Below are 24,541 nucleotides of genomic sequence, written 5' to 3' on the forward strand. Positions count from 1 at the left end.
CGGGGCCGCGCGACGCCATCACCACGGCGACGCGGGGCGCGGAGCCCCGCCGCCGCGCGCCGCTTCCCGCGCGGCACGCTGGGTAGGCGGAGCTTCCCCCCACCACCCCGCCCTACTGCGCCGCGCGTGGCGGGCGGGCGGACGGATACGCAGGGCTAGGCGGCGGCGCGCGCCATGCTAACCTCGCGGACCTTCCTGAAGCGCACGCGGGCGGGGGCAGTGGTGAAGGTGGTGCGCGAGCACTACCTGCGCGAGGACATCCCCTGCGGCGCCGCCCACTGCCGCCTCTGCCCCCCCCGCCCCGCCGACACCCCCGCCGCTGCCGCCGCCACCGGCCTGCAGGCCCGGCCCAGCGGCGCCGCCAGCAGCCTCTGCCCCGGGCCCCACTACCTCCTGCCCGACACCAACCTCCTCCTGCACCAGGTGAGCGGCTCCCGCCGGCGGCGGGAGGGGGGCAAGCGGCGGCCGCCTCAGCGGAGACACAAGCCGGGGAAGGCTCGCCGCCTCCCTCTGGGTCCTTAAGGCCTGTTCCAGCCCAGATGAAACCCCTGGGGGTGTGAGATACACCGCTCCCCTTAGGTTCAGCCGTGGCTCCCAGAGGGGCGCCTTTAGCAACGCGCTGTCGGGCTTGGGTCCTAGAATCATAGAATGGTTTGGGTTGGAAGGGACCTTAAAGATCATCTTGTTCCAACCCGCCTGCTGTGGGTCTTGCTGTTGTTACTTATGCCCGGTCGATCCCTGGGTGGGTTGTCTTTTCTTTCCCTGCCCGCTACTGAGGAGGCCTTCAGCATCACCAGGCTGGATTTAGACTGTATACCAGTTTTATGTTTTGTTGCCTGAACGGTAGGAATAAAGAACGACGTTTTGCTTGTTGTGGTCTGATATGGGGATGGAAAGTCAGGCAAGGAGATTGAATAGACCCTGAAGCAGTGATCAGGTGGTCACTAAATTTTCCTATTCTGTTTTTCAGAGGCTGTTGTAGGCTTAGCTTCTTTATACTGCAGTATTGATTTCAGCTAATGAATAGAGGCTGCAAAATCATCCCCTGTACAACTGTGGAAGCATGGGATGGACTTTACTCTGCAGCCCTTCACTAATCGTGCAAAGGCTGAGTCTGGGCTGTGCAGGCAGTAGAACTCCAGGCTGGGAGGCAGTGGATTCCCAGGCTCGACATTTTACTGTTTTTAGATTTTTTAATTGCCTTTGAATGCATCTGTAAAAAGTAGAATAGCCCCATGCAGACATTGGAGACTGCAAGTAATTCACGAATCCTAACATGGATTACTCTGGAGAGGGGTGCAACGCTTTTGTGTTTTAGCAGTTACCCATCCCAAAAGTTGTAAGTAAGGATTTTCTTTCCAAAACAGCAAGTGAAGGGATTTTTTTTAACTTGTTGCTCATGGGCTTCTTGGTGTCGTCTTACATACTGTAGAGCACTCTGAGAATGTGCTAAGGAACTTTGCCGTGAACTGGAGCAGCGGGCTTAAGAAAGTCTTGGTAGCGGTAGGAAAAGTTTTTACTTAGCAACTAGAACAGGATTGTAAGTAAGACTTGGCCTGGTATGTCCGCTTGTACATAGAATGATACTGGATTACTTGCCCTATGAACATGGCTCTGAATCTTTTTAGGTTATCTACACATCAGGTGCAGAGAAGCTTGGTCTGGCATTGCTTTTAATTCTTTTAGCCATGCCTTTTAGAGTCTTACTGCTGTCTCGTTTTGGAGATGGGTTTGCACAGTTCCTTGCCACAAGCTTAGGAAATGAAGCTCACATCTTTTTCTCCTGACAGGGAGCATGGATTTTTGGGTGTTCGTTTCTCTCTCTTGCACTCCATGCAAACAAAAGTGCTGAAAATTTTTAACAAATTTCCTCAAAAAAAAAATCGGTCTTTGAAAAGGTGAAGAGCAGCTAACAGAATTCCAGTTGATTTGAATCTGCGGAAATTAAAATTGCAGTGCAACAGTGGGATTGGTTTTGGAGAACTTAAGCCTACATGTGCTCAGGCATGTCCATGTTAGCTGTGTAACAGTGGTCAGGTACTATTTTACGGTTTGTATTGCTCACAAAGACATATTTCAGACAGCCTTTAAATTATCTTGGATTAGTGTCAGATAGTGGATAGATCTATTTTGTTTACAAAGATTATAATTTAAAAGAATCCATTGTAGGTAAACAAAATTTCTAGTGTACACCTGGCCTTAAATTTGATTGGAGTCCTGTGTATGTTGGGGCTGAATGTGGTGGGAGTCAGAGTGAGTCCTTATCTTCACTCCAGCGAAATTCAGGTCACGAAGAGGCTGGAAAATCCTATTAGAACTTTTTGCCCATAAGCAGGAGGAAGCAACTGAATATACTGTTCAGTTTCCCAACGGTGAGAGAAAAAGGCATAAGTAGTGCAACTCATTATTCATGTTAGCTTTTTATGTGTTAACCAAACAAATATTTCAAGTCATGTTATTGGATAGAATTAAACAACAATTTTGATTACTTTCCATTTTCTTCCTCAGATTGATATACTTGAAGATCCTGTTATTAAGAATGTCATTGTGCTACAGACAGTCTTACAAGAAGTCAGGAATCGGAGTGCACCAGTGTACAAGCGAATTAGGGACGTGATTCAAACCCCTGAAAAACATTTCTATTCTTTCACCAATGAGCATCACAGGTAAGGTGTGGAACAGGGTATAACAAGGTTGTACTGATGTCCAGTAAAAGAAACTGGGAAACAGAACTGGAACATGAACTAGGTAGAAAAATTAGACTGGGGTGCATAGAACTGTATAGTTTTCAGCAATCCTATGGGGAAGTAGTTGCATGTTCCAGAGCTTTTCTGGTTTATAATTAGTATAAGCATGTATTATGAAAAGGTGATTGTAATACTGACTTAAGTGTACAGGCACGACTGTTAACTTGTGCAATGGAATAATGCTTTTCCATTTTAGTGTCCCTTTTAAACATGTCTCAATGCTTTACTAATATTGCCAGCTCAGTCTGTAGCAGAATTCAAAAATCTGTTAGTCAGTTAGTGACAGAAACCTCTGAGAAATGAAGATACAATTAATTTGCCTTTATTTGTGCTCACAAGTAGTTTCCAATACTGCAGTATCATAGTTTTAGGAATCTTGAATTCATTGTTCTAGCATCTTGAATGCAGGTTCTCTTCAATCGTCAGTGAGAAGGTTCTATTAGAAGTTAGTGCTTCCTTACTACTTTTCTTTACCCTTCTGTCTCCTGACCCTTTAGTGGCCTACAGAGTGTTACGCGTATTATAAAAGTTAGTACAGCAGTGGTTCTTTTGGCCTCACAGTCTTGGTCTTGCTTGTCTGAAAAATTTCTGTAAGTATGGATGGATGTTAGGATTTGTTTTGTTACCCCCCCCTTTTTTTTTTATTTTTTTTTTATTTAGAGAAACATACATAGAGCAAAAGCAAGGAGAAACTTCTAATGACCGCAATGACAGAGCCATTCGGGTAGCAGTAAAATGGTACAATGACCACTTGAAGAAAATAGAGGATGAGGAGAACATTCAAGTTATCTTTTTAACAAATGACAAAATTAATAAAGAGAAAGCTCTAGAGGAAGGGATAACTGCTTATACGTGTAAGTGAAGTGGCGTGTATGTTTGATTTATTGCTCAGATAAACAGTCACAGCAGTCTGTCCATACTTAAATCCCAGGCATCTGTTGCATAAATATTTACGTGTTTGCTTTTATAGGTGAGGAGTATATAAAAAGCTTGACAGCTAATCCTGATCTTCTAGATCGTCTTGCTTGTGTATCTGATGAAGGGGTATGTTTTTATTTTCTTTTTATAAAATAAATTAATCACAAATGGTTTGCACTATATTATTGGACACCATATTTCAGGCTATTAGCATCGGTTTAGAATATGAGGATTCTGGACTTCATTACCATTTTGGCAACTTAACTTTTTGACAACTGAAAAGAAAAAAAGAAATATTGCAGCTGTTTTTATTGCTGCTTCTATGCCTATTAGTAGGTGTCTAGTTATTTGTAAAAAGCCAGTTGCTTTAGAAAACTGATGTGAAGATGATAATAATATTGGTTAAAGAAAGTGTATAAGTATTAGAAATAACGGAAACAAAATGAAAACTACAAAAGTGTGTACTGTACATTATTTAGAGGTTTGTTTGTGTCTGTTTTTTGAAAGTTTCTGTTAACTTATTATTGATCAAAAGCATTTTCTATCAAAAGCTCTGATTTTTATTGTCAGTTAAGTAAGTGCAGGCTGCAGCTCAAAGAGGAGCTACATCCTCTTCTATCTCTTTGTGCTTTGTGTTTATCAAAATCAAGAGTTTTATTTTTCACCTAAGACTGATATAGCTGAAAAAGAACGCCACCAAAAAATGGGAAAATTAATTTCAGCAGAATTAGTTCTGACAGAATGGAGTGGGACATGCAAGAGTTAGGAGAAAGTGGAGAGCTCAGCTTATCTTTTCAGCAGTTAGCTGTGGTTCATTCAGCTTTAATTCTCTGACTGCTTCAAAGTTTAGTCACAATAATGTGTTTTCATGTTTCATATAGTTTACAGTTTACGCTTAAACTGTTTGCCATACTCTTTACTGTGCAGTACTATGCCAATATTTTCTTTACTAAGTATATGTTTAGTCAGTATATCCAAACCACCATAAAAGTGTGTCACTTGTGCAGTATCTTTTTTAATAACTGCAGGCTAAGATAAAAAGAAAAGGAGGCATTCCTCGAATTTCCATCTTTCTCTGTTCTTTACACTTTTTATGCTTCATTAGGAAAATTACTGCTTAATAGTGGTTTTTCTTTATTGTGTCTACACATAGTTACAGTCGTGGAGTTTGTTAGCCTGAATGTCACGTTCCTGAGCTTGGTTTTGGAATAGTCATGAAAATAACAGAGTGAAAATTTCATATCTGTCTTTTTTTTTTTTTCCTTCCTAAAGAAAGAAATAGAAAGTGGAAAAATAATTTTCCCAGAACATATTCCTCTTAGCAAATTGCAGCAAGGAATAAAATCTGGTATTTACCTCCAAGGAACTTATAGGGCAAGCAGAGATAATTATCTTGAAGCTACTGTTTGGGTTCATGGAGATGCTGAAGAAAACAAAGAGGTCGGTTTTTCATTTTGTCTTCATGCTGTGAACTTTAATTAGATTCAGTAATGACTTAAAATCTAATTCTTTCGTGGTGATGTGTGTTAAAATAGAGCAATATAGTAATCTTTCCTCTTCTGTGTTTTTCTGACCTTTTTTGTTTGTTTTCAATTTTAATTATGTGGATATAGACTAATGAAATGTTGACTATGCTCTTTTTGAGAAGAGGATAACGTGTTTAAAATTACACTTTGTGCTTCGGTGAAGTATTTGATAAAATAAAGCTGAATCTTAGTTTTTAATAGTTTTTCAAGTGACTCTAATATAATATTTTCTTTTATTTTTTTAATTAGCTCGAAATAGATGGTGAAACATAGAAAAACAAGTTTGTAGCCCCTTGTGGGGCTCTCTTGCTTTATTTCCCCTGCTATTTTCATGCCTGCGGATGAGTAGATTGGCTGTTCCTTCCAAACAGTTAACCCAGCTGTCTGCCACCTGGATTCTTTGTTGGTACAGTTGTACAGACACTGTTTCCAAGCAGCAGCAGTTGCCTCTTCCCTCCCTATTTGTGGTGGCAGCTGGAGGTGCTTCTCTGTCTTTCTGTTTCTTTTATTCCTCTTTCCCAGTAGTATGTGGAATCCCCTAGCCTGCAAAAGTAGAAGGCTTGTCTGATTTTTAAAAAAAAAAAAAGTCTGGGGAAAACAAATTCTTTTTAAAGAGGCAATTGCAATTCTGAAATAGTATCAGTACTGAACGAAAACTAGGCAGAGGAAAAAAAAATGCGTCACAAATATGCCTTAAAATGTGTAGAATGCAGAGCCTGTTACACATGTATACTCTTCCGTGATACTGCTTTGATTTGGGTCGTCTGTTGCTATCATGTTGAATATTTGCGTTTTCTTTTTGTTGTCTAAAAAATCCAGATAATTATACAGGGACTGAAACATTTAAATCGAGCAGTTCATGAAGATATTGTAGCCGTGGAGCTGTTGGCAAAAGATGAATGGGTGGCACCGTCCTCAGTGGTCTTGCAAGATGATGGCCAGAATGAAGACGACATTGAAAAGGAAGAGGAGAAGGAAAGCATTGTATGGAATAAATAATTTTTTACTTAACTCTTCTGCTAAGAGAGGGATGAAATCTGCAATACCCTGACAGTGTTAGGCTTTTTATACTTTTTATCATACTTTTTAACATCCTTTTTATACTGATTCCTGAAAGCTCCTTGTGAATTTGGAAATCATAAAACTTCATTGTAGTTCTACAATTGCATTAAATACATGATTATGTGTAAAATGGATACTTTTTAATTAATCCCAATCAGAAATTCCCACATTACTTTGTTAAACTTACTAAATCCCAAAGTTACTGAGTGGTAGTTAGGTTATAATGCAAAGGTACGTACTGATGTGCAGATTAGTATTTGCTAGAATAGGAGCAAGCGCTGTATCACGATGACAATCAGCTTTTATAGGCAATGCATATATTTCAAACCAGTTGTAAAATATTCTATAGTTTCTTGCAGTGATTCCGCTTAATGTGTATGTAGTGCACGCGCATGTATACCCTGTCCAACAAATATTTGCTTTTCTTTAAATACATGATCTTGCCACTGAATTGCATGGGAATGTTTTTTAATTACTGTGTTTAGAATTACTGGAGAACTTTCAGACAACATAAAAGGACTCCTAAAAATTATAATAATACGTTGGAAAAGAAAATGGAGATAATTGTGTAGTAAGTAGAGACAGCGGAAAAAGATAGCATTTCGTCAGAGTCTTTTTCTATTTTTCTTTGTTTTTCTGAAATGATGTCCGTTTAAAAAAAAGAAAAACACAACAAATTAGTTACATCACATATTGCGCCAGGGGAGGTGCAGATTGGATATTAGGAAAAATTTTTACACTGAAAGGGTTATTAAGCATTGGAATGGGCTGCCCAGGGAAGTGGTTGAGGCACCATCCCTGGAGGTATTTAAAAGATGGGTTGACATATGCTTAGTGACATGGTTTAGTGATGGTTTTTATCAGAGTTAGGTTGATGGTTGGACTAGGTGAACTTAAACCCTTCCAACCTAGACAATTCTATGATATTAAAAATACTAAAAGTCATGCAAAGCACAGGGAGGCATAGTTCTGTTTATGAAGTTAGAATAGAATTTATAGAATATAGAATAGAATTTATGGCATTATAGCAACACATAAGTTGTTTCCACCAAGGATTGAGATACATGCTGTAGTCAAACATGTTACCATGAGTTCAGACAGTTTTGTGGTTTTAACTCCTGTGTTTTCTGCCAGCTGAAAACTTCTGTTAACAAGGACATGCTGAGACCTACAGGAAGAATAGTGGGCATTATAAAACGAAACTGGCGACCATTTTGTGGCATGCTTTCCAAATCACAGATCAAAGAGGTAATGAAATAATCAAGTTGTTGTAAATGCAGATTTTTTTTTCTTTAGTTGGAAATTATTTATTCCTTTTCTGGCTGTTAATAGGCAAGGCGCCATTTGTTTACACCAGCTGATCGCAGAATTCCTCGCATTCGAATAGAAACAAGACAAGCAGATACACTGGAAGGACAAAGAATAATTGTTGCTATTGATGGTTGGCCCAGGAATTCCAGATATCCTAATGTAAGTTTGAGTGTTTTCTTCTGAATTCTTATATACCCAGTTTTTATGTGTTTCTTAGGTAATATGTTTATTATTTTCTGCAATGCTGAGTAATTTCAAAAAGTGTTGACGTGAATTTTAAGTTGAGTGCCATTCTTTGATGGTCCCTAAATGATTTAGTTTACTCATACCCCCAGAAAATAGATATGGGTTATCATACTTGGTCCTTAGCTTGGTCCTTAGGTTCTGCAGTGAACATATATGTGCTAACTAAGTTGCTTTATTTAGACTAACTAGGGACCACGATTTTTTAGTCTGGGTTCCTAGAAATGTGACCCTTTCGCTGTGCCTTAGCTCATCCACACGCTGATCACCATCCCTGGCAAGTAGTTTTGAACACCTTGGCCAAATTCAGTCAAATTGCTAATGGCGCAGAGTTACAGATATTTCAGTTCTTAGAAGTTCTTTGTAAATGTATAGGAGGATGTAAGAGAAACTGAGGACACTAGCTTCAATTTGTGTTGAACATTAGGTTTGGAGGAGGCTTCCATTAGCTTGTGTAGGAATACATAGCATATAATGAATGAGAGCACAGCTGTCTCGCCCATGTTTAGAGAAAAGAAGGAAACTTGGAATATATGGAAGGAGTGTTAAGACAAAGACAGCATTACTGCAGAGGATGAAACGCATGAGAAGGGGAGTTACCGTTTTAGGGAGTGGGATGTGTAGCACAACACAAACCCATAGAGAAATTAGACCTTACTAGTTTTTCTGCTTATACAGGAATGTTTTTTCTTTCCTGTAAAATTGAATTGCCACACTTAGAGTTGTTGCAGTCCTAAATGTGGAGAATTTAGTCCCATTCTAGGAAAAGGGGGAAGTATAAAGTTCAGATTTATTGAATTAATTAAATATTTGAAATTAAATTTCGCTCTTAAAGATGAGAAAGTTAACTGAAGAAGGAAAGATAATTCCTTCTATGTCATTTAGTATACTAATAACCTATAAGATAATGGTCTCAAATACTTATTTTTGCGTAAACAATATTGCATTGTGTGTGTGTATATATTTTTATGTATATTGTTTCTCAGGGTCATTTTGTAAAGAACTTGGGAAGTGCTGGAGATAAAGAGACCGAGACAGAAGTTCTTCTGCTTGAACATGATGTCCCTCATCAGCCTTTTTCCCAGGGTGTCCTTAAATTCCTACCAAAAATGCCATGGAGCATTACAGAACAGGTAATAAGTTTTAAATAATTGTAATAATTACTGTGCCTTCTCCTTCAAATCAAACGGTGACATTCCTGGATATTCCAGTACACCAAAAACAGAGGAAAAATGTTGTCCAAAACCATTTTGTCTTAGGATGGACTTTCAGCTGGATTTCCTATGGAAGCAAGGCCTCTGCAAGTTTTTGGGATTTGGCTAAAACTGTTTTTGTTAGGGATAGACATTTTAAGATACAAATCATATTACAGGTTTCATTAAAAATAAAAATATAAAAAAAGTTCTTTTTGTAGCCATCATACAAAGGTAGACGCTTCCAAAGTGTGCAGTTCCTTTCAAGTGTCTAGACATATACACTTTAGCTGGAGTTAGTTGAGAGCAGTCATATGCTAAACAATTTGTCCAGCTAGACATCAGTCAAAATTTCGCTTTAAAAATCTTGATTCCTGGTCCTGCTAATTCTAAGATCATGAAAAGATTGTGGGTTTATTCTGTTTCTCTTCCTGTTTGCTGTAAAACAGAATAAAATTCAGTATTTTCCATCATCTTCTGTCTTAGGTTTTCTGTCACTGTAGTTTCTGCAGATCTGTTTTGATCTTATAAATACTACTGCAAATCTTTTTCTGAAACAAAAAAAAAGGTCACTCTGAAAATAGTTGATTGCTTTGGAAAATCTCATGCAAATAGCGTTGCACAAATGATCATTTTTACTTTGATTTTGATATGGAAGATGTTCTTGAAAACAATTTTTTTTTTAACTTCAGGATATGAAATACAGGGAAGACTTAAGGCATCTGTGTGTTTGTAGTGTTGATCCTCCTGGCTGTACAGATATCGATGATGCATTACATTGTAGAGAAGTAGAAAATGGAAATATAGAGGTATTGTTTCTTTCCTTTTTTTTTTCAATGGTGCCGGTCATTTTTTTATTTATTTCCTACTTCCTTTATTTTACGAACAGTGCAGTAGTAGTAATAGTAAATGACATGAGCAAAGCTCCAGATCCATTGGAAAAGAAATTAATGGTGTTCACACAACTGTGAGATGGTAATAAAGAAAGGGGGTTGATTTGCATTACATCAGTGTCAGAAGTGGGAATTTACTGTCTTCTAAATTCACCCTGCTTTGGCATGGGAAATCAACATAAAAATTATTTGCTGCTTTAGCTAAGTATAAACATGGATATCTACAGCTAGGGTAAGGAACTATCAGTAGAAAAAGTGAAGCTACTGCTGTAATGCCTAAAGAATGATTATTTTATTTAATAAAAAAAGGCATTAAAAACTACAGACTTAACACCAGCTCTCTACCCCCTTATATCTGATTTAGTCAGGTTTTCGTTGTTACAAATTATTTTGCAATTGTAATAGCAGAATGTGCCAAAATGGAAGGTCTAGCAAACAAAAAAAACAAACAACCAAAACCAAATTTGCAGTGAGCCTTGAAGAAAATGAAAGAGGTTATTTGAGCCCCCAGGCAAGAGTTGCATCGGTAACGAATAGAACTTTCCACTAAATGTACGCATGCCTTTATTTTCCATAATTGCTGGAACTATTCTTTTTTTTTTAATATCAGTATGGTAGATTTTAACTATTTCTATCACTCAAATATAGGAGCTGCTGAAGGGAACTGGGAATGGGTAAATTGGGTTGTAAAGAAAAACTTGATAAAGTTTCTTTTGTGTTGAAAACTATTTCTTGTTTGCAAGGTGGGTAATATGCTGCTTGTTTTTTAGGTTGGTGTACACATTGCAGACGTCAGTCATTTTATTCGCCCAGGAAATGCTTTGGATGAGGAATCAGCAAAAAGAGGAACAACGGTGTATCTGTGTGAAAAAGTAATAGTTTTCTAGATAAAAAGCTTTCTGTACAATTAAGCAGTTGGATTTTTCATGCTTTCCTCTCTTAATTCTTGGGAGTAGAGACATTATCTCTAAATGAAGGGGTGGGGGGAGGAAGTAGACTCCTTTGGGCTGCACTTATTTTCCTTAGTCTATCAAAATGAAGGTGTTTACTGTCACTCAGCCTGCACAGCAAAAGGGAGAAAATTTACTTGCCTTTTTTTCTTTTTAAGTCCATTGTCTGTAGAATATCCCTTTCAACTCCTGTTTGAAGCATTAATAACCTGTAGTCCTGAAACTGGACTGCTGCTTCAATATCGGTCTGAAATTGCCGAAGTGGCCTGGGTTTGCCTTTTCCATTGTTTTTTCTTGTGATAGCTAAATCTCTGTTGTTTCCTATGATTTGTATTCATTGCAACTGTACACTTAGTCCTGTTTATTTTAACTTAATTCTCACAGACCACAATTTCCTTTCAGAAATAACTGCTACTAAAAAAATGATAATTAAAATGGATCTTGGAATTAATTTCTTTGGAAGTAGCTTTCTTGCAGAAATCTGAGCTTTCTCAGCAAAAAAATAACTAATATTTCCAAGCTTTTCGTATATTAAAAATCAGGACATAAACTAGTCATGATTTTTATTCTTTACTTTGCAGAGGATTGATATGGTTCCAGAGTTACTCAGTTCCAATTTATGCTCCCTGAGATCTAATGTGGACAGGTGTGTGTATATGATCAATACTTTAATCTTGATAAAAAACTCTAGATGTTTATATGTAGATTTTAACAGATTTTTCTCCCTTTCTTCCTCTCTTAGGCTTGCATTTTCATGTATATGGGAGATGAACCATAAGGCTGAAATTCTAAAAACCAGATTTACGAAGAGTATTATTAATTCCAAGGTTAGTCACATAAATATTATTATACTTCTGAAAAAAGAAGCTGGAGACATTTTTATAAAAACAGCAATCAACAGACTTGATAATAAAGTTTTCTTCTTTCTGTTTACTGATTTACTTAGAATTAGAAAATGATGCTTAAATCCTAAAAATAAAGAAAATACTAGAATCTGCCCTGGTCTTTTAAACCTCTAAGACTGCAATGGTTTTTGTGCAGTACTTTGTTATGATATTTCAGTATATAAAATTATAATACTCCAGTATATAAAGTTATGATATTTCAGTATATAAGTTACGATATTTCAGAAGTATAAATATTGCTATATCTGCTGAATATGGTGGTATATACCAGCTAGTTGTAATTTTAAGTTAAATTCAGTAGACTCTGTAGGTGTTTAATATATCTCTGAAAATTAGACCTCTGTTGTATAAAATACATCTATGATTAGCATAAAAAACGACTGTAAATGCCTGGTATTTCTTAATATCTTGCATAGATCTGTCCTGGTTTGTCCATTATTCTTTGAGAATGACATGCATTTAGGTGTTGAATGTGAAGCTTTGTATTATTGTGAACCAACTTTGAGATGTTTTTCTTTTCAGTAACCAATTACATATCATGATGTCTCTTTTGTTTTAACATCTTGAAGGCTTCTCTTACATATGCCGAAGCACAGATGAGAATTGATTCAGCAAGTATGAATGATGATATTACTACCAGCCTACGTGGACTAAACAAATTAGCAAAAATTCTGAAGAAGAAAAGAATCGATAATGGGTAAACGGTGCAGTGTCCCTGATAGCTAATGTTATGTTATGTTTTTATCTTTCCCTCTGTTTTTCTTCTGGGTATTTCATAGATTCATTCATAGATTCATAGATTGGTCCAGGCCGGAAGGGACCTCCAAAGGTCATCTAGTCTGACCTCCCCGCAATCAGCAGGGACACCCCCAACTAGACCAGGTTGCCCAGGGCCTCGTCGAGCTTCACCTTGAATATCTCAAGGGAAGGGGCCTCAACCACCTCCCTGGGCAACCTGTTCCAGTGTTCCACCACCCTCATGGTAAAGAACTTTTTCCTAATATCCAATATAAATCTCCCCTTCTCCAACTTAAAACCATTGCCCCTTGTCCTGTCACTGCAGGCCTTTGTAAACAGACCCTCCCCAGCCTTCCTGTAGGCCCCCCTCAGATACTGGAAGGCCGCTATGAGTTGCTGTCAAACTGTATAATGGTCCTCTGTATCCATTTTTCCAGTGAAAATCTTTTGAGAGAGAAGAATTTTGCCATTTTGATTTACATAAAAATGCCTATCTTCATTTCCCCAAAAATACAAACTTCAGTTGTTAACTTTTCCTTCACAAGATAAGTGAACATGGTTCCCTTGCAGTCATAAAAACACAACCAGAAGAGCAGCATTTGAAATTTTAGCAGCTACTATTGATACACGTCAGCATCATAGTTTCTGCTAATTTGAACATTGATTCCATAATTTTATTTTTAATTTCTGCTAATTTTTTACATTTCTGCTGATTTTAAATTATGGTTTAATGATAAACCCACGTGTTGTGTGCAGGCTGGCAACTCAGCTGCTGTGTCTGCTTTACTGTAGTTCGTTAATACCACTTACTGTCTTCCAGAGCCTTGACGCTTTCATCACCAGAAGTTCGTTTCCATATGGACAGTGAAACTCATGATCCTATTGATCTGCAGACTAAAGAGCTCAAGTATGAGTTTTATCTTCCTCAGTTAATTAATTTGGAGCAGGGATGGAATTAAAGACCTATTTAAGTAGCAGCGTTTAGTTAATAGTGTGCAAACTTCCTATAATAGTACAGGACAATCATAGAATTATAGAATGATTTGGGTTGGAAGGGACCTTTAAAGATCATCTGGTCCAAAGTCTCCTGCCATGGGCAGGGACATCTTTCACTAGATCACATTGCTCAAAGACCAGTCCAGCCTGACCTTGAACGCTTCTAGTGATGGGGCATCTACAACTTCTCCGCTACTGATTTAACAGAGCACTAAGGTCCAAACTCTCTACATCCCACCAGCTTCTCCATGATGCTCTTTTACTGGTATTAACAAAGGAGAGAAAGTAGAACTTGGGAGTTATGGATTACTGAAACTTTTAAGAACAACAGAGCAGTTATTGCACACGTGCAGAGTGATACAGACAATCTTACGGAGCAGTTTTAGTAAGGGAACTACTGATTCAATTTCTGAAGATAGATACTTACTTTCTCTCATACAAGTACTTAGTTTCTGTGCTAAAATCTAGACTAAGTTATGTATACTGTGAGGACTTCACGGTGTACAGCATGGTGCTTTCAAACTTCATATGCATGATTTTTGGACAGTAATCTTAGGAAGAAATTAAGGGGCTTATCTGTTGATCTTTTGGGACATTTTAAAGAGGGTGGTTTTTTTTTTTTAGTTATTTTAGAATATTTCAGTTTTTCTTCTGACTCAGTATTTGAAACTTAAATGCTATTTGTTTAGTCGTAAAAAAGTTTGTCTATATAAATGTTCAAAACAACTAGTTAATTTAATATTGTTAGGATGGTGGTATGTTTCTTCATTAGGCACTCAAAGTAGATATATAATTTAATGCTTTTCTAACAATATAAAATATTTTATGTTGATAGAGAAACAAATTCCATGGTTGAAGAGTTCATGTTGCTTGCCAATGTCTCTGTAGCACAAAAAATTTACGATGAGTTCCCAGAGTTTGCCTTGCTCCGGAAACATCCTGCTCCTCCCCCATCAAATTATGACATCCTTGTGAAGGCTGCAAAGTCCAAGGCAAGTTTTTACCATACTAATTAATTCAATTAATTATAAAAAGCTATATTTTCTCTCTGGTTGGCCACTTACCCAAGAATAAGGGTTGGAAAGCAATATTTTGAAAGTGTATTGGCTACACTTTGAAATTGCTGGTACTTGTAGCAGGATAACTGTACCTCTAGGTGAAAGGAAGAATCCTGTGCTTTTTAACCCCTTTCTTAGGTAACGAAAGCAAATCACTAATTAAGTTTTTTGTATTGAAACTCTTGTGTGCTGTGAATGTTTCTCCTCTCCAAGCCATATGTGATTTTTGAGCCAGTTTTTGGCTTCGGATCATGTACATTATTTACGTACTTAAAAATTGGTCAATCGCATCAAATAACACATCTCTCTTGAAGTCAGGAAGTAAGAAAATGTGTTCATATGTATAGTTTCCATCCTCTCCTTAGATCAGCTAGAGGTTAATTTAGCCTGAAACAAGTCTGATCTAATTTACAAGTCTGAACTGAAAAATGACTTTTCCAGTTTCAGGATCTCTTATTATCAGCTAAACTTTTAACTTTCTAGACATTGTGATGTGCATTCGTTTTTCTTTTCAGTTCAGCTCTCCCCCCTCTTCATCTTTTTTTCTGGAGGCAAGAGAGAAACTCCCAAATTGTGTCAGTGTAAGATTAATAGACAAGCCCAAACCCAGCCCAGTTCATTTTCCACTGCTCTAAAACTGAAATAATGATAATGATTTCACTTGTACTCTGAAAATTATTTTTAAAGTACCATTTTATTTGGAAAGCGAAATTTCTGCACATGGACAAATGTTCTTTTAATAAACCAAAGTGGCTTTTCACTACTCTGACACAACCATCACATGCACTACATTTCTGTTACACTTGTGTAATAAGTACACAGTTATTTTACCATAGTACAGGCATAATTTGATCTCTAGATCATACTGGGTTGTCAGTGGTGTACAGGAAGGAAAGAACATTCAACTGATCTTGTGACAAAACTTACTTTGTGTGACTGAAAATTAAAAATGCATTATGTATTTTCATGTTACCCGAATTTTCATCAGTGGTCACTGACAAACAGAGAACAAAATGCCATATGGTACTAGTGTTACTAATCGCTTTTCCGAGTGTAAGTTTTAATAATGTTGTGGAGTAAGTACAACAAGGTAGAGTACTGCTTTTATTGTGCTTGGATGAGAATCTTTGCGTGGCATAAATACTTTTTTCTTTCTTTTTTTTTTTTTTCATATCCCTTCTAGGAATGGAAAAATCAAACCAAAGGAAATAAAAACCAACATGTTAACATTAAGTATATCTTAGTTCTGAATTGATGTCTTTTCTGAATTCCAAGGGGACTGACTTAGCTTTTCACTTTTTCCATAGAGCTCTAGTAATAATGAGGGAGGGAGCTGTGCATGGGTGGAATTTATTTTTTTTGGCAATAGTGACATTCCATCAGATGTGATACCTGTGCCAGTTGCTAAGATGGATGGATGTAGCTGTTACATTTCTGCTTATACTCTGTTAATGTTTGCTAGTAATACCTGACTTTTTTTTAATTTTTTCTTCCCTCCTCCCAGAATTTGGAAATAAAGACAGATTCAGCTAAGGCTTTAGCGGAATCATTAGACAAAGCTGAATCTCCGGCCTTCCCCTATCTAAATACACTGTTGCGAATTTTGGCCACTCGCTGCATGATGCAAGCTGTTTATTTCTGCTCTGGAATGGATAATGATTTTCATCACTACGGTTTAGCCTCACCTATTTACACCCACTTTACCTCACCTATTAGAAGGTACTTTTATTTTACAAAAGTTTCAGAGAACAAAAAAAAAAAGGATTTATTTGTGAAGAAATTCCATTTTAAATCGTGATGATGTTACAGAATCACGGAATGATATGGGGTTGGAAAGGACCTCTGGAGATCATCTAGTCCAACCCCCCTGCCAAAGCAGGTCTTCCTAGAGCAGGAACTTGTCCAGGCGGGCTTTGAATGTCTCCAGAGACGGAGACTCCACCACCTCTCTGGGCAGCCTGTTAAAACAAAATGCTGTTTCTGTTCAGCTTTAGATGTCAGTTGAAACAGCAGTGGCTTTACATGGTGATCCGTCTTCATGTAAGCTCCCGTGTTCACTGTCTACGACTCCTAAGGTCTAATAAAATTTTTTAAAGAGACTCAAAAAATAAGAGAAATACATCCCTAATGTATATCTCAGGCATGGGAATGCACTTCGGGATCAGTTAGCATTATATTAGTCAACCAGAGACTGAGACAGAATTTGGCCAGTCATTTTTCAGGTGGAAGCTGTGTTTAAATTTTGAGGAGACTGTATTTTACATATAAAAACATAGCTAATTTGAAACTTCCTACTGTAGCGGTTGCATTGTAATGAAATCCTACATCTTGGAAAATTGGAGTGTTTTTTTTTCTTTCGACCAAGAAAGTTTTGAGGAAAATAATTGTCATATTTTGCTCCTCAGAAACATTTCAAGTGAAACCTGTTACAGTTGGATTAAATTCCTGTTCATTTCTGTGAATGATTTGTGGAGCTTCTAGGAGTCCTAGTAGTAAATTTTAGTTGTTAAAAAGTTCCTGCCTGAAGTTCTAATAAAACTTATGTACCGAGAAGGTCAAGTGTGATTATGCTTTGCAGATCAATGGCATTGAAATACCATTCCGCAGTAAATTTGTCTAGTTTATGGGAAAGGGGAGTGGCTTAAGCCGCCATAGTGAAACATCATTCTTTAGTCCAAAGACAAAACTTTGGTTTTTATTTGTAAACATTCAACAGTATTGGTAGAATATAGTAAAGAATTTATCTTACAAAACCGTATATTTCATTCCAGCTCTGCAGAGTGTATCTTTGGTCAGCAAATAGAGTGAGCTTGAGTTAATACAGGGAGTTATCAGCAGACCATCATTATTAAAAAAACTTTCTTGTCTGTAAGACTCACAAAAACAAAATAATGTTCAGAAACTTTTTTTTTTTTAAAGTATGTTTTGATATGTCATTGATCATTTAATCTCATCTTTGCAGGTATGCTGACATCATAGTACATCGACTCCTGGCAGTGGCCATAGGAGCAGACAGTACTTACCCAGATCTTTTAGATAAACATAAACTAGCAGATATATGTAAAAATCTCAATTACCGACATAAAATGGCTCAATATGCCCAAAGAGCGTCTGTTGCATTCCATACACAGGTAAGTAACTCAGAGATGTGAGGATTAACTGGGGACAATTCATGTTGATTTTAAAGGAAGGGAGCGAACATTGAGTTGTGCAAAACCAAGTAGGTGTGCAGGAACAATAAGAATGAGGGCTGCTTCTTTGAGGAAGAGCTTCAACATTGTATTGCTGGTTCTGAAAAATTTAGAATAATGGCATTTTGAGGATTGTTTTTACTTCATGTGTTTTATAAATATGATGAATGCTTAATACTACAGTAATAATTTAAACAGTTTATGGGATTTTTTTTTATCTGCTTCAATATATGGTTGTAATTATCACTAATTGTCACTAAGTACCTATTTGTATTTGGTTTTATTTTTTTCAAGCCAGTATATTTGTAGTCCAAACGAATGTTCTAGTGCTTTTTTTCTTATTCATGTATTTTACTTTTGTTACAGCTGTTCTTCAAAAGCAAAGGAGTAGTGAATGAAGATGCATATATATTATTTGTAAGAAAAAATGCAGTTGTGGTTCTGATTCCCAAGTATGGGTTAGAAGGAACAGTCTTCTTTGAGGAAAAAGGTAAACCAACACCAAGACTGGATTACAACAATGAGGTATGTTTTATAAGGTTTGTTCTTAAATACCTCTAATTTTTTATTTGTTAAGTGAGCAGAATGACTAAAATTTGTTCTAGTTAGATTTGAACATTTCATGGAATCATGGAATTGTCAGAGTTGGGTCCAACTCCCCTGCTAAGCAGGATTGCCTAGAGCACATTACTCAGGACTGCATCCAGGCGGGTCTTGAAGATCTCCAGAGAAGGGGACTCCACAATCTCCCTGGGCAGTCTGATCCAGGGCTCTGTCACCCTCACTGTAAAGAGGTTTTTCCTCATCTTTGAATGGAACTTCCTATGTTCCAGCTTGTGCCCGTTGCCCCTCATCCTATCGCTGGGAACCACTGAAAAGAGGCCAGCTCCATCCTCCTTCAACCCACCCTTTAGATACATATAAGCACTAATAAGGTCTCCCCTCAGCCTTCTCCAGGCTAAAGAGTCCCAGCTCTCTCAGCCTTTCCTCATAAGGGAGGTGCTCCAATCCCTCAATCATCTTAGTTGCCCTACGCTGGACTCTCTCCAGTAGTTCCCTGTCTCTCTTGAACTGGGGACCCCAGAACTGGATGCAGTATTCCAGTTGTGGCCTCACCAGTGCAGAGTAGAGGGGGAGAATGACCTCCCTTGACCTACTGGCCACACTCTTCTCTATGCAGCCCATAAAGGCACATTTATTAATCTATAGTAGTAGTGTCACTATGGCCTTTGTAACTCTAAATAAACAGTTTGTGACAGGAATTGGTTTACTGTAATACAGCCTACTAATACCTAATACAAACTACTGATACCTAATTACCTGTGTATATACTGCAAAAATACCATGTATCATGACACTCTGAACAATCAGGACAGTAATTTGCATTCATTTTCATTGACACATAACATTAATAATTTCCTACAAAAAATATTTATTTGTATAAAAATATCAGACATTGTAAGCAGTGAGTATTTATACAAAATTTGAACTTTCAGGTACCGTCACTTACTGTGGAAGACACAACATTACATGTATTTGATAAAGTTAAAGTGAACGTTATGTTAGATGCTTCCAACATCCAACATCAGAAAATTCGGATGGTGTTAGTAGAACCAAAGGTAAGGCACAAGATTTGTGATTCATATTACCCTTCAGTAATCTTAAAAAATCAGCATACGGTAAAATTGAAACTTAACCCAGAAGAAAAAGAAACAATTTAGCAGCAGATTGTAGTGATTGCTTCATATCTACCCTCAATAAAACACAGGTCTGCTTTCACTGGCTGTTGAAAAGAATGAAGAGCTCCAAATTAAATTTCCCTTCTGGGCCCATCAGGGATATTTCCACTGATGGGAGAGATGATGATTTGCTGGAGTAATATCTTTTGAATTTCATGGTTCCATAATCAAATCTCCCTTTTGAAAATCTGCCAAAACTCAGTAGGATCTTCTTTTTGCTCCAGTAAATTACGGTGTAACTGTGATGGGTGGCTCAGAAGGAAACTCAGTATAACTGCTGGCTGTAAATGGCAGTCCTTTCTTACAACTTCACAGTATAAAAATTCTCTCTTGATAATGTTGTAATACCTGTAATGTCCCAATAACTTGTGTCTCTGGTCTTAAGACTTTCCAATTCTAGCTTCTTAGTGCACCTGGGGCACTGGGGTTTTCACCTGGTCTCACACCTCAGGCCTGCTGAGCATTTTGCGTGCCATTACAAGATCACGTACTTTCATTAAGTTACATGTGGCTTTTTTGGTAAACAGATGGTTGCACTCATTGAGTATCTGTAATCATGAAGGAAAAAGAAAACCCAAAATAAGCAAGAAGTCCGTGTTGTTTATACAGTCAAACATTATTTCTTTTCTCTGATAAATCATCTGTTTCCAAACACGTGTAAATATTCGGATCTTTGAGCTGTAGTATTAACTTGAGTTGAGGGCAGTCCTCATGATTTCTAAGAGTGGGAGTAGATAATTAAATTTATAGTAGAAAGAAACCTTGCATCCTGCTGCCCATGAACCTGCTAAGCTGCCCACCACTTGTCCTCTCCAAGTAGCATCTGTCAGAGCTGCTGTTGTGGGCGTAACTCGGGAACGCTCCTGTTGCAATGACTCCAGTCCCCAAGGGACACACTTTCTTCATTGAAAATAGGCACAAAGTAAGGCTACTGCTAGTGGATTTCTTTTTTCCCCTTCCTCACCCCTTTCCTTCTACTTCTTTTGTACTAATTTCTGTGAATGTTCTTGCTCTACAGCAAAGACAATGCTATAATTTTAGCTTACCCCTTGATACGGGAACAGCCGTACTGGTGAATCCAAAATACTTTGTCATCCCAAGCATCAGTTACTAGTCCTCCTTCCTGGTGGGGAATGAGTGTTAGGAATAAGATGCACATGCAGTGATCATTCCCTTTGTGTCCATTCAAAGGTTCCAGCAATTTACAACTTCAATACTGTCTCACCCAGAAATACACATCTTTGTGTTCTGTAGATAAAGTCTTGTTCTGTGAATCTGTTTAATCACTTTTTTTCCCAGCTTACACTCCTGACTCCCACACTATCTTGTAAGTTCCACAACTCACTATGTATGAAAAAGTATTTAACCTTTCATTTGTTTCAAGCCTGATGCCTAATACTTGATGAGATACTGTAGTTCCTACACTATGAAAAATAGTATTTTATTCCTATTTACCATTCCCATGCCACTTAATTCTATATGCTTCTATTATCCACTATGTTAGCTCTTGCTCTTCTGGAATCTTTGTTATCTTTGATCCTCTTTGTCACCTTTGTTTTTGTAGTTCCATTTTATGATATTTTTTTTTGAGCTGGGAGGAACAGAGGCACATGCAGGGTTCTGAATGTGAGCACGCCATAGATCTGTACAGGATCACGTATATACAGACATACATACAGGATTTTCTGCGTTGTATGGTGTTATGTGGGAATATTTTGCGTCATCTTTCATTCCTTCTAGTACCAAGACAGGTTTTAAGCCATGAGTTTATACACACCAAGAGTTGCTGACACTTTTACCTCTGCTTTTAGAACCATGCGATGGACAGTGTTTTGTCCTGGTACTGCTACTGTTCCTCTTACCCAGTTTGATCTAAACCTTCTTTTTTTTTTTTTTTGATGGTCATTTATAACAGTTTCTTGATTTTGGTCTTAATTTTCTTTAGTGCTTGAAATACACTTTGATTACCTGTTGTTCATGCCTGTATTAGGTAATTAGCTTTATTATCATCAAGCTATCCATTGATGGAGGCGCAAGGAAGAATTCATTCCCCACCTCTTACTTAGAGAATTTTTACTTCTGCTCCTCGGTCTTTTGGGTTTAGCTGTTTATTTTAACTCATTTCTTCTTCATTTGGACAGGATTTTCACTCTTAAAAGATGTCTGTCGACTTGTAATAGTCATCCCTACTGACTTTTTTTTAACTGTTCTCTTGAAATTCTATTGATAAATGGCATATTCTTACTCCGAATCTTTTTTTAAAATACCATCTCACCCCTGACAGCATTTTACCTTTTTACAACCCCCTGTAATAAAATCTTCATAAAATTCCTTCAGATGCATTAGATCAGCAATGAGAAGGTTTAGGGTTTCTTTCCTTCTACCATGGTGATGCGTTTTGAGTAATTACACTGACATCAGTATTATGGGGTTTGTTCTGTGGGTAACCCCTTAAGCAGGTCCTCAGGCAAGAGTTGCTTCTCCCTTTTTAGGGGTTCTCTGACTACTTGCTCCAAGATACAGGCATTTATGGCACCTAGAAACCAAGGCTCTGTCTTGAGCCTTCTTGTGACGTTTAGTCATTGAAGGTAGTTTGTTACCATGTTAGCTGTTTTCGCAGCCTCTCTGATACTCCTTAGCGTTGTCATAATCCTCGCCATCCGAACATAGCCTTCAGCTTACGGTGATGGGTTGTATTCCAGCATAGGTGCCCGTGTTACTCTAATACAGTTAAATGACTCTTCTACTGGTATATGCTGTTGTCGCTTTCACATAATTTATAACCTGGTACTAAAGTCCCAGCGATGAGCGTCCTTGCGTCAAGCTTCTGAAGTGCCTGTTACCGTCTCTAATCAGACACTGCACTTGAGTCTATGGGCGAACTGCAGAGGAGCATACACGTGTCTGGGCTCAGTCCAATCTTTTTATGAACCCTGCTAAAGTGAACTCTATTTCATTATAGCCTGCTTCATGCTTCTCTGCTTGAGTGCCGCTCATTTCCACATTCGCAAAGAAAGCATAGCACACTTCTTGATGACCTCCTTCCTTGAGGACAAGTCATTCTCTGTAAGCAGATCGAGAGAACCTCTGTTCTTGTCTCTATTGTTGTTGTTCCTCACTTTAGAGAAGAGTCTATTTTCCATTTATTTCAAAAGTTTTCCCAGTTTCTTACCAAGGCTAAGTGCCTTTTTGCAGTGCTATATCCTGAGCCTCGCGTGCCTCTGCTTGACAGGAGCAGCACTTCAGAAAACACCGCAGAGGTGATTGTTTTAAAAGCAAAATGAAAACTGTTAGGTTAAGACCCCTTTTTCACCCCTCTCATTCACACCCCCTGCCTTCTAATCACTTCCTCAGGCCGGGCAAACAGCTGAAAAGGTGGTACTTATAATCTGGTGCAAACAAACTGCTGGCAACTTAATCAGGGGGCTGCTGCTTCTATTTCCCTGAGCTTTTTCCAGCTTTTACTTCAGCCGAGTGTCCTCACTGTGATGGTTACAGGATGGTAAACCCTCTTCTAGATGAACGCTAACAGAATTTTCTGATGTTCGTACCATGCTTGTAGAAGGTCTGTACAAGTACATTCGAGTTAAAAGTGTTCTGAATTCTAATTCCTTTCTTTCTGCAGATACTAGGAAATGATGTGCCTGCAGATCTGCCTACAGAGATAAACAACAAGAATGAACCGGAGAGAAAGAAAAAGAAGCTACAAAAATAGCTGGATATTAAAAGTCAATAGGAAGTCACACATGAATCATTTGTATTTACATATCTTTTCCCTATGGGCAAAATGCTAGGAACAGATTTTGTTTACTTTTAATTACACTTTTTAATATTTGTAAAAGTGGCTTTTTTAAAAAAAACCCCAACTTTTTATGAATATATGTATGTAGGAGAACAATGGTTTTAAAACCAAGTATGTCTACAGTTTTTTCTTTTAGGTGAAAATAAATGCTTCTACAAAGAAAAGGAAGAGTTGTAGTATTTTATTAACAGCCTTAGGCCATTCAAGAGTCTGTCAAAAGTCCGTCTCTTCAGCCTTCGGCACATTCTCTTTAGCGCCTCAGAACTGAAGGAAGTAATCAATCGTGCCAGTTCCTGGTCTTAAGTGCTAACAGAATTTACTCTTGAAAGATAAATTCCACAGATGTTAACACTTCCTTCTGGGAAAGGTCTTTTTCATACCAGACTAGCTGATACACAGATGGACAGAGAAAGCATACCATAGAAGGGCATCAGTCTTTCTCCTTGACCTTAAGGCAATTTAAAATCATTGCTGAGCCCCTGATGAACTGCCTTAAAAAAAAAAAAGGATGAAAGCCATCAGTTATATTTGAGATAGTTACACAAAAATCCCAAAGTAACAAGTTTTGCAGTTACCGTGTGTATTGCCAAGATGCTGGCGAGTTAGAATTATTAGTTAGAATTCTCAAAAAAAACCCCAAGCATTTTGTGCCTTGAAGTGCGTTGTTATGGGCAAGCTGCATCACCTGGCTACCTAGTCACAAAACATGGGGTTTTGTGCTGTGAGGACTGAAGTAATTGTAAACGTGCTCCTAGACTCGGTGCTGCACTCCCACCACTGGGACTTTGAGGTGGCAGCCGCTGTTGAAATCTGCAAGTTCATTTCCGTAAAAATCTTCCAAAGTGCCTGGGATTAGAGTAGTTTGCATAGACAAGGTCTGCTGATGCCAATTCCTAGCTCTTGAAGCCAAGAAACTGCAATCCCAGGTACTACAGGTGTTCCTCAGAGGTCTTTGAAAGAGTTACAGCTCGCAGACTTCTATACGAGTCACTTCTCAGTGGCTTCTCTGAGTAATCAGTGGGTCACAGGTGATCAATACGTGGTGGCCACTTGGGCCTATTTACTCAGCTCCCTGGATGCTGTCATTGTAAAGGACTGGATCGGATTCCTCTAGGGAGGAATAACCCCATGCACCAGTACAGGTTGGGGGCTGACCTGCTGGAGAGCAGCTCTGAAAAAAAGACCTGGGAGTCTTCGTGGACAACAGGATGACCGTGAGCCAGCAATGTGCCCTTGTGGCCAAGAAGGCCAATGGCATCCTGGGGTGCA

General features: G+C 38.2%; 1 protein-coding gene across 1 annotated transcript; it reads left to right on the forward strand.

Moving 5' to 3' along the window:
• Positions 1 to 3: 3 nt before the first annotated feature.
• Positions 4 to 23,428, forward strand: DIS3 (DIS3 homolog, exosome endoribonuclease and 3'-5' exoribonuclease). Its single transcript, XM_074153263.1, has 21 exons — positions 4 to 423; positions 2,509 to 2,666; positions 3,408 to 3,601; positions 3,718 to 3,791; positions 4,938 to 5,105; positions 6,011 to 6,175; positions 7,388 to 7,501; positions 7,586 to 7,723; positions 8,794 to 8,940; positions 9,693 to 9,809; positions 10,664 to 10,765; positions 11,425 to 11,489; positions 11,586 to 11,670; positions 12,318 to 12,445; positions 13,307 to 13,393; positions 14,318 to 14,474; positions 16,045 to 16,259; positions 17,503 to 17,671; positions 18,098 to 18,256; positions 19,228 to 19,350; positions 23,096 to 23,428. The coding sequence occupies exons 1-21, from the start codon at positions 175 to 177 to the stop codon at positions 23,183 to 23,185; spliced, it is 2,904 nt and encodes a 967-aa protein (XP_074009364.1). The 5' UTR covers positions 4 to 174; the 3' UTR covers positions 23,186 to 23,428.
• Positions 23,429 to 24,541: the final 1,113 nt, after the last annotated feature.

Source organism: Numenius arquata, chromosome 1 (genome assembly GCF_964106895.1).
Source record: "Numenius arquata chromosome 1, bNumArq3.hap1.1, whole genome shotgun sequence".
In the NCBI taxonomy this organism is placed as follows: domain Eukaryota; kingdom Metazoa; phylum Chordata; class Aves; order Charadriiformes; family Scolopacidae; genus Numenius; species Numenius arquata.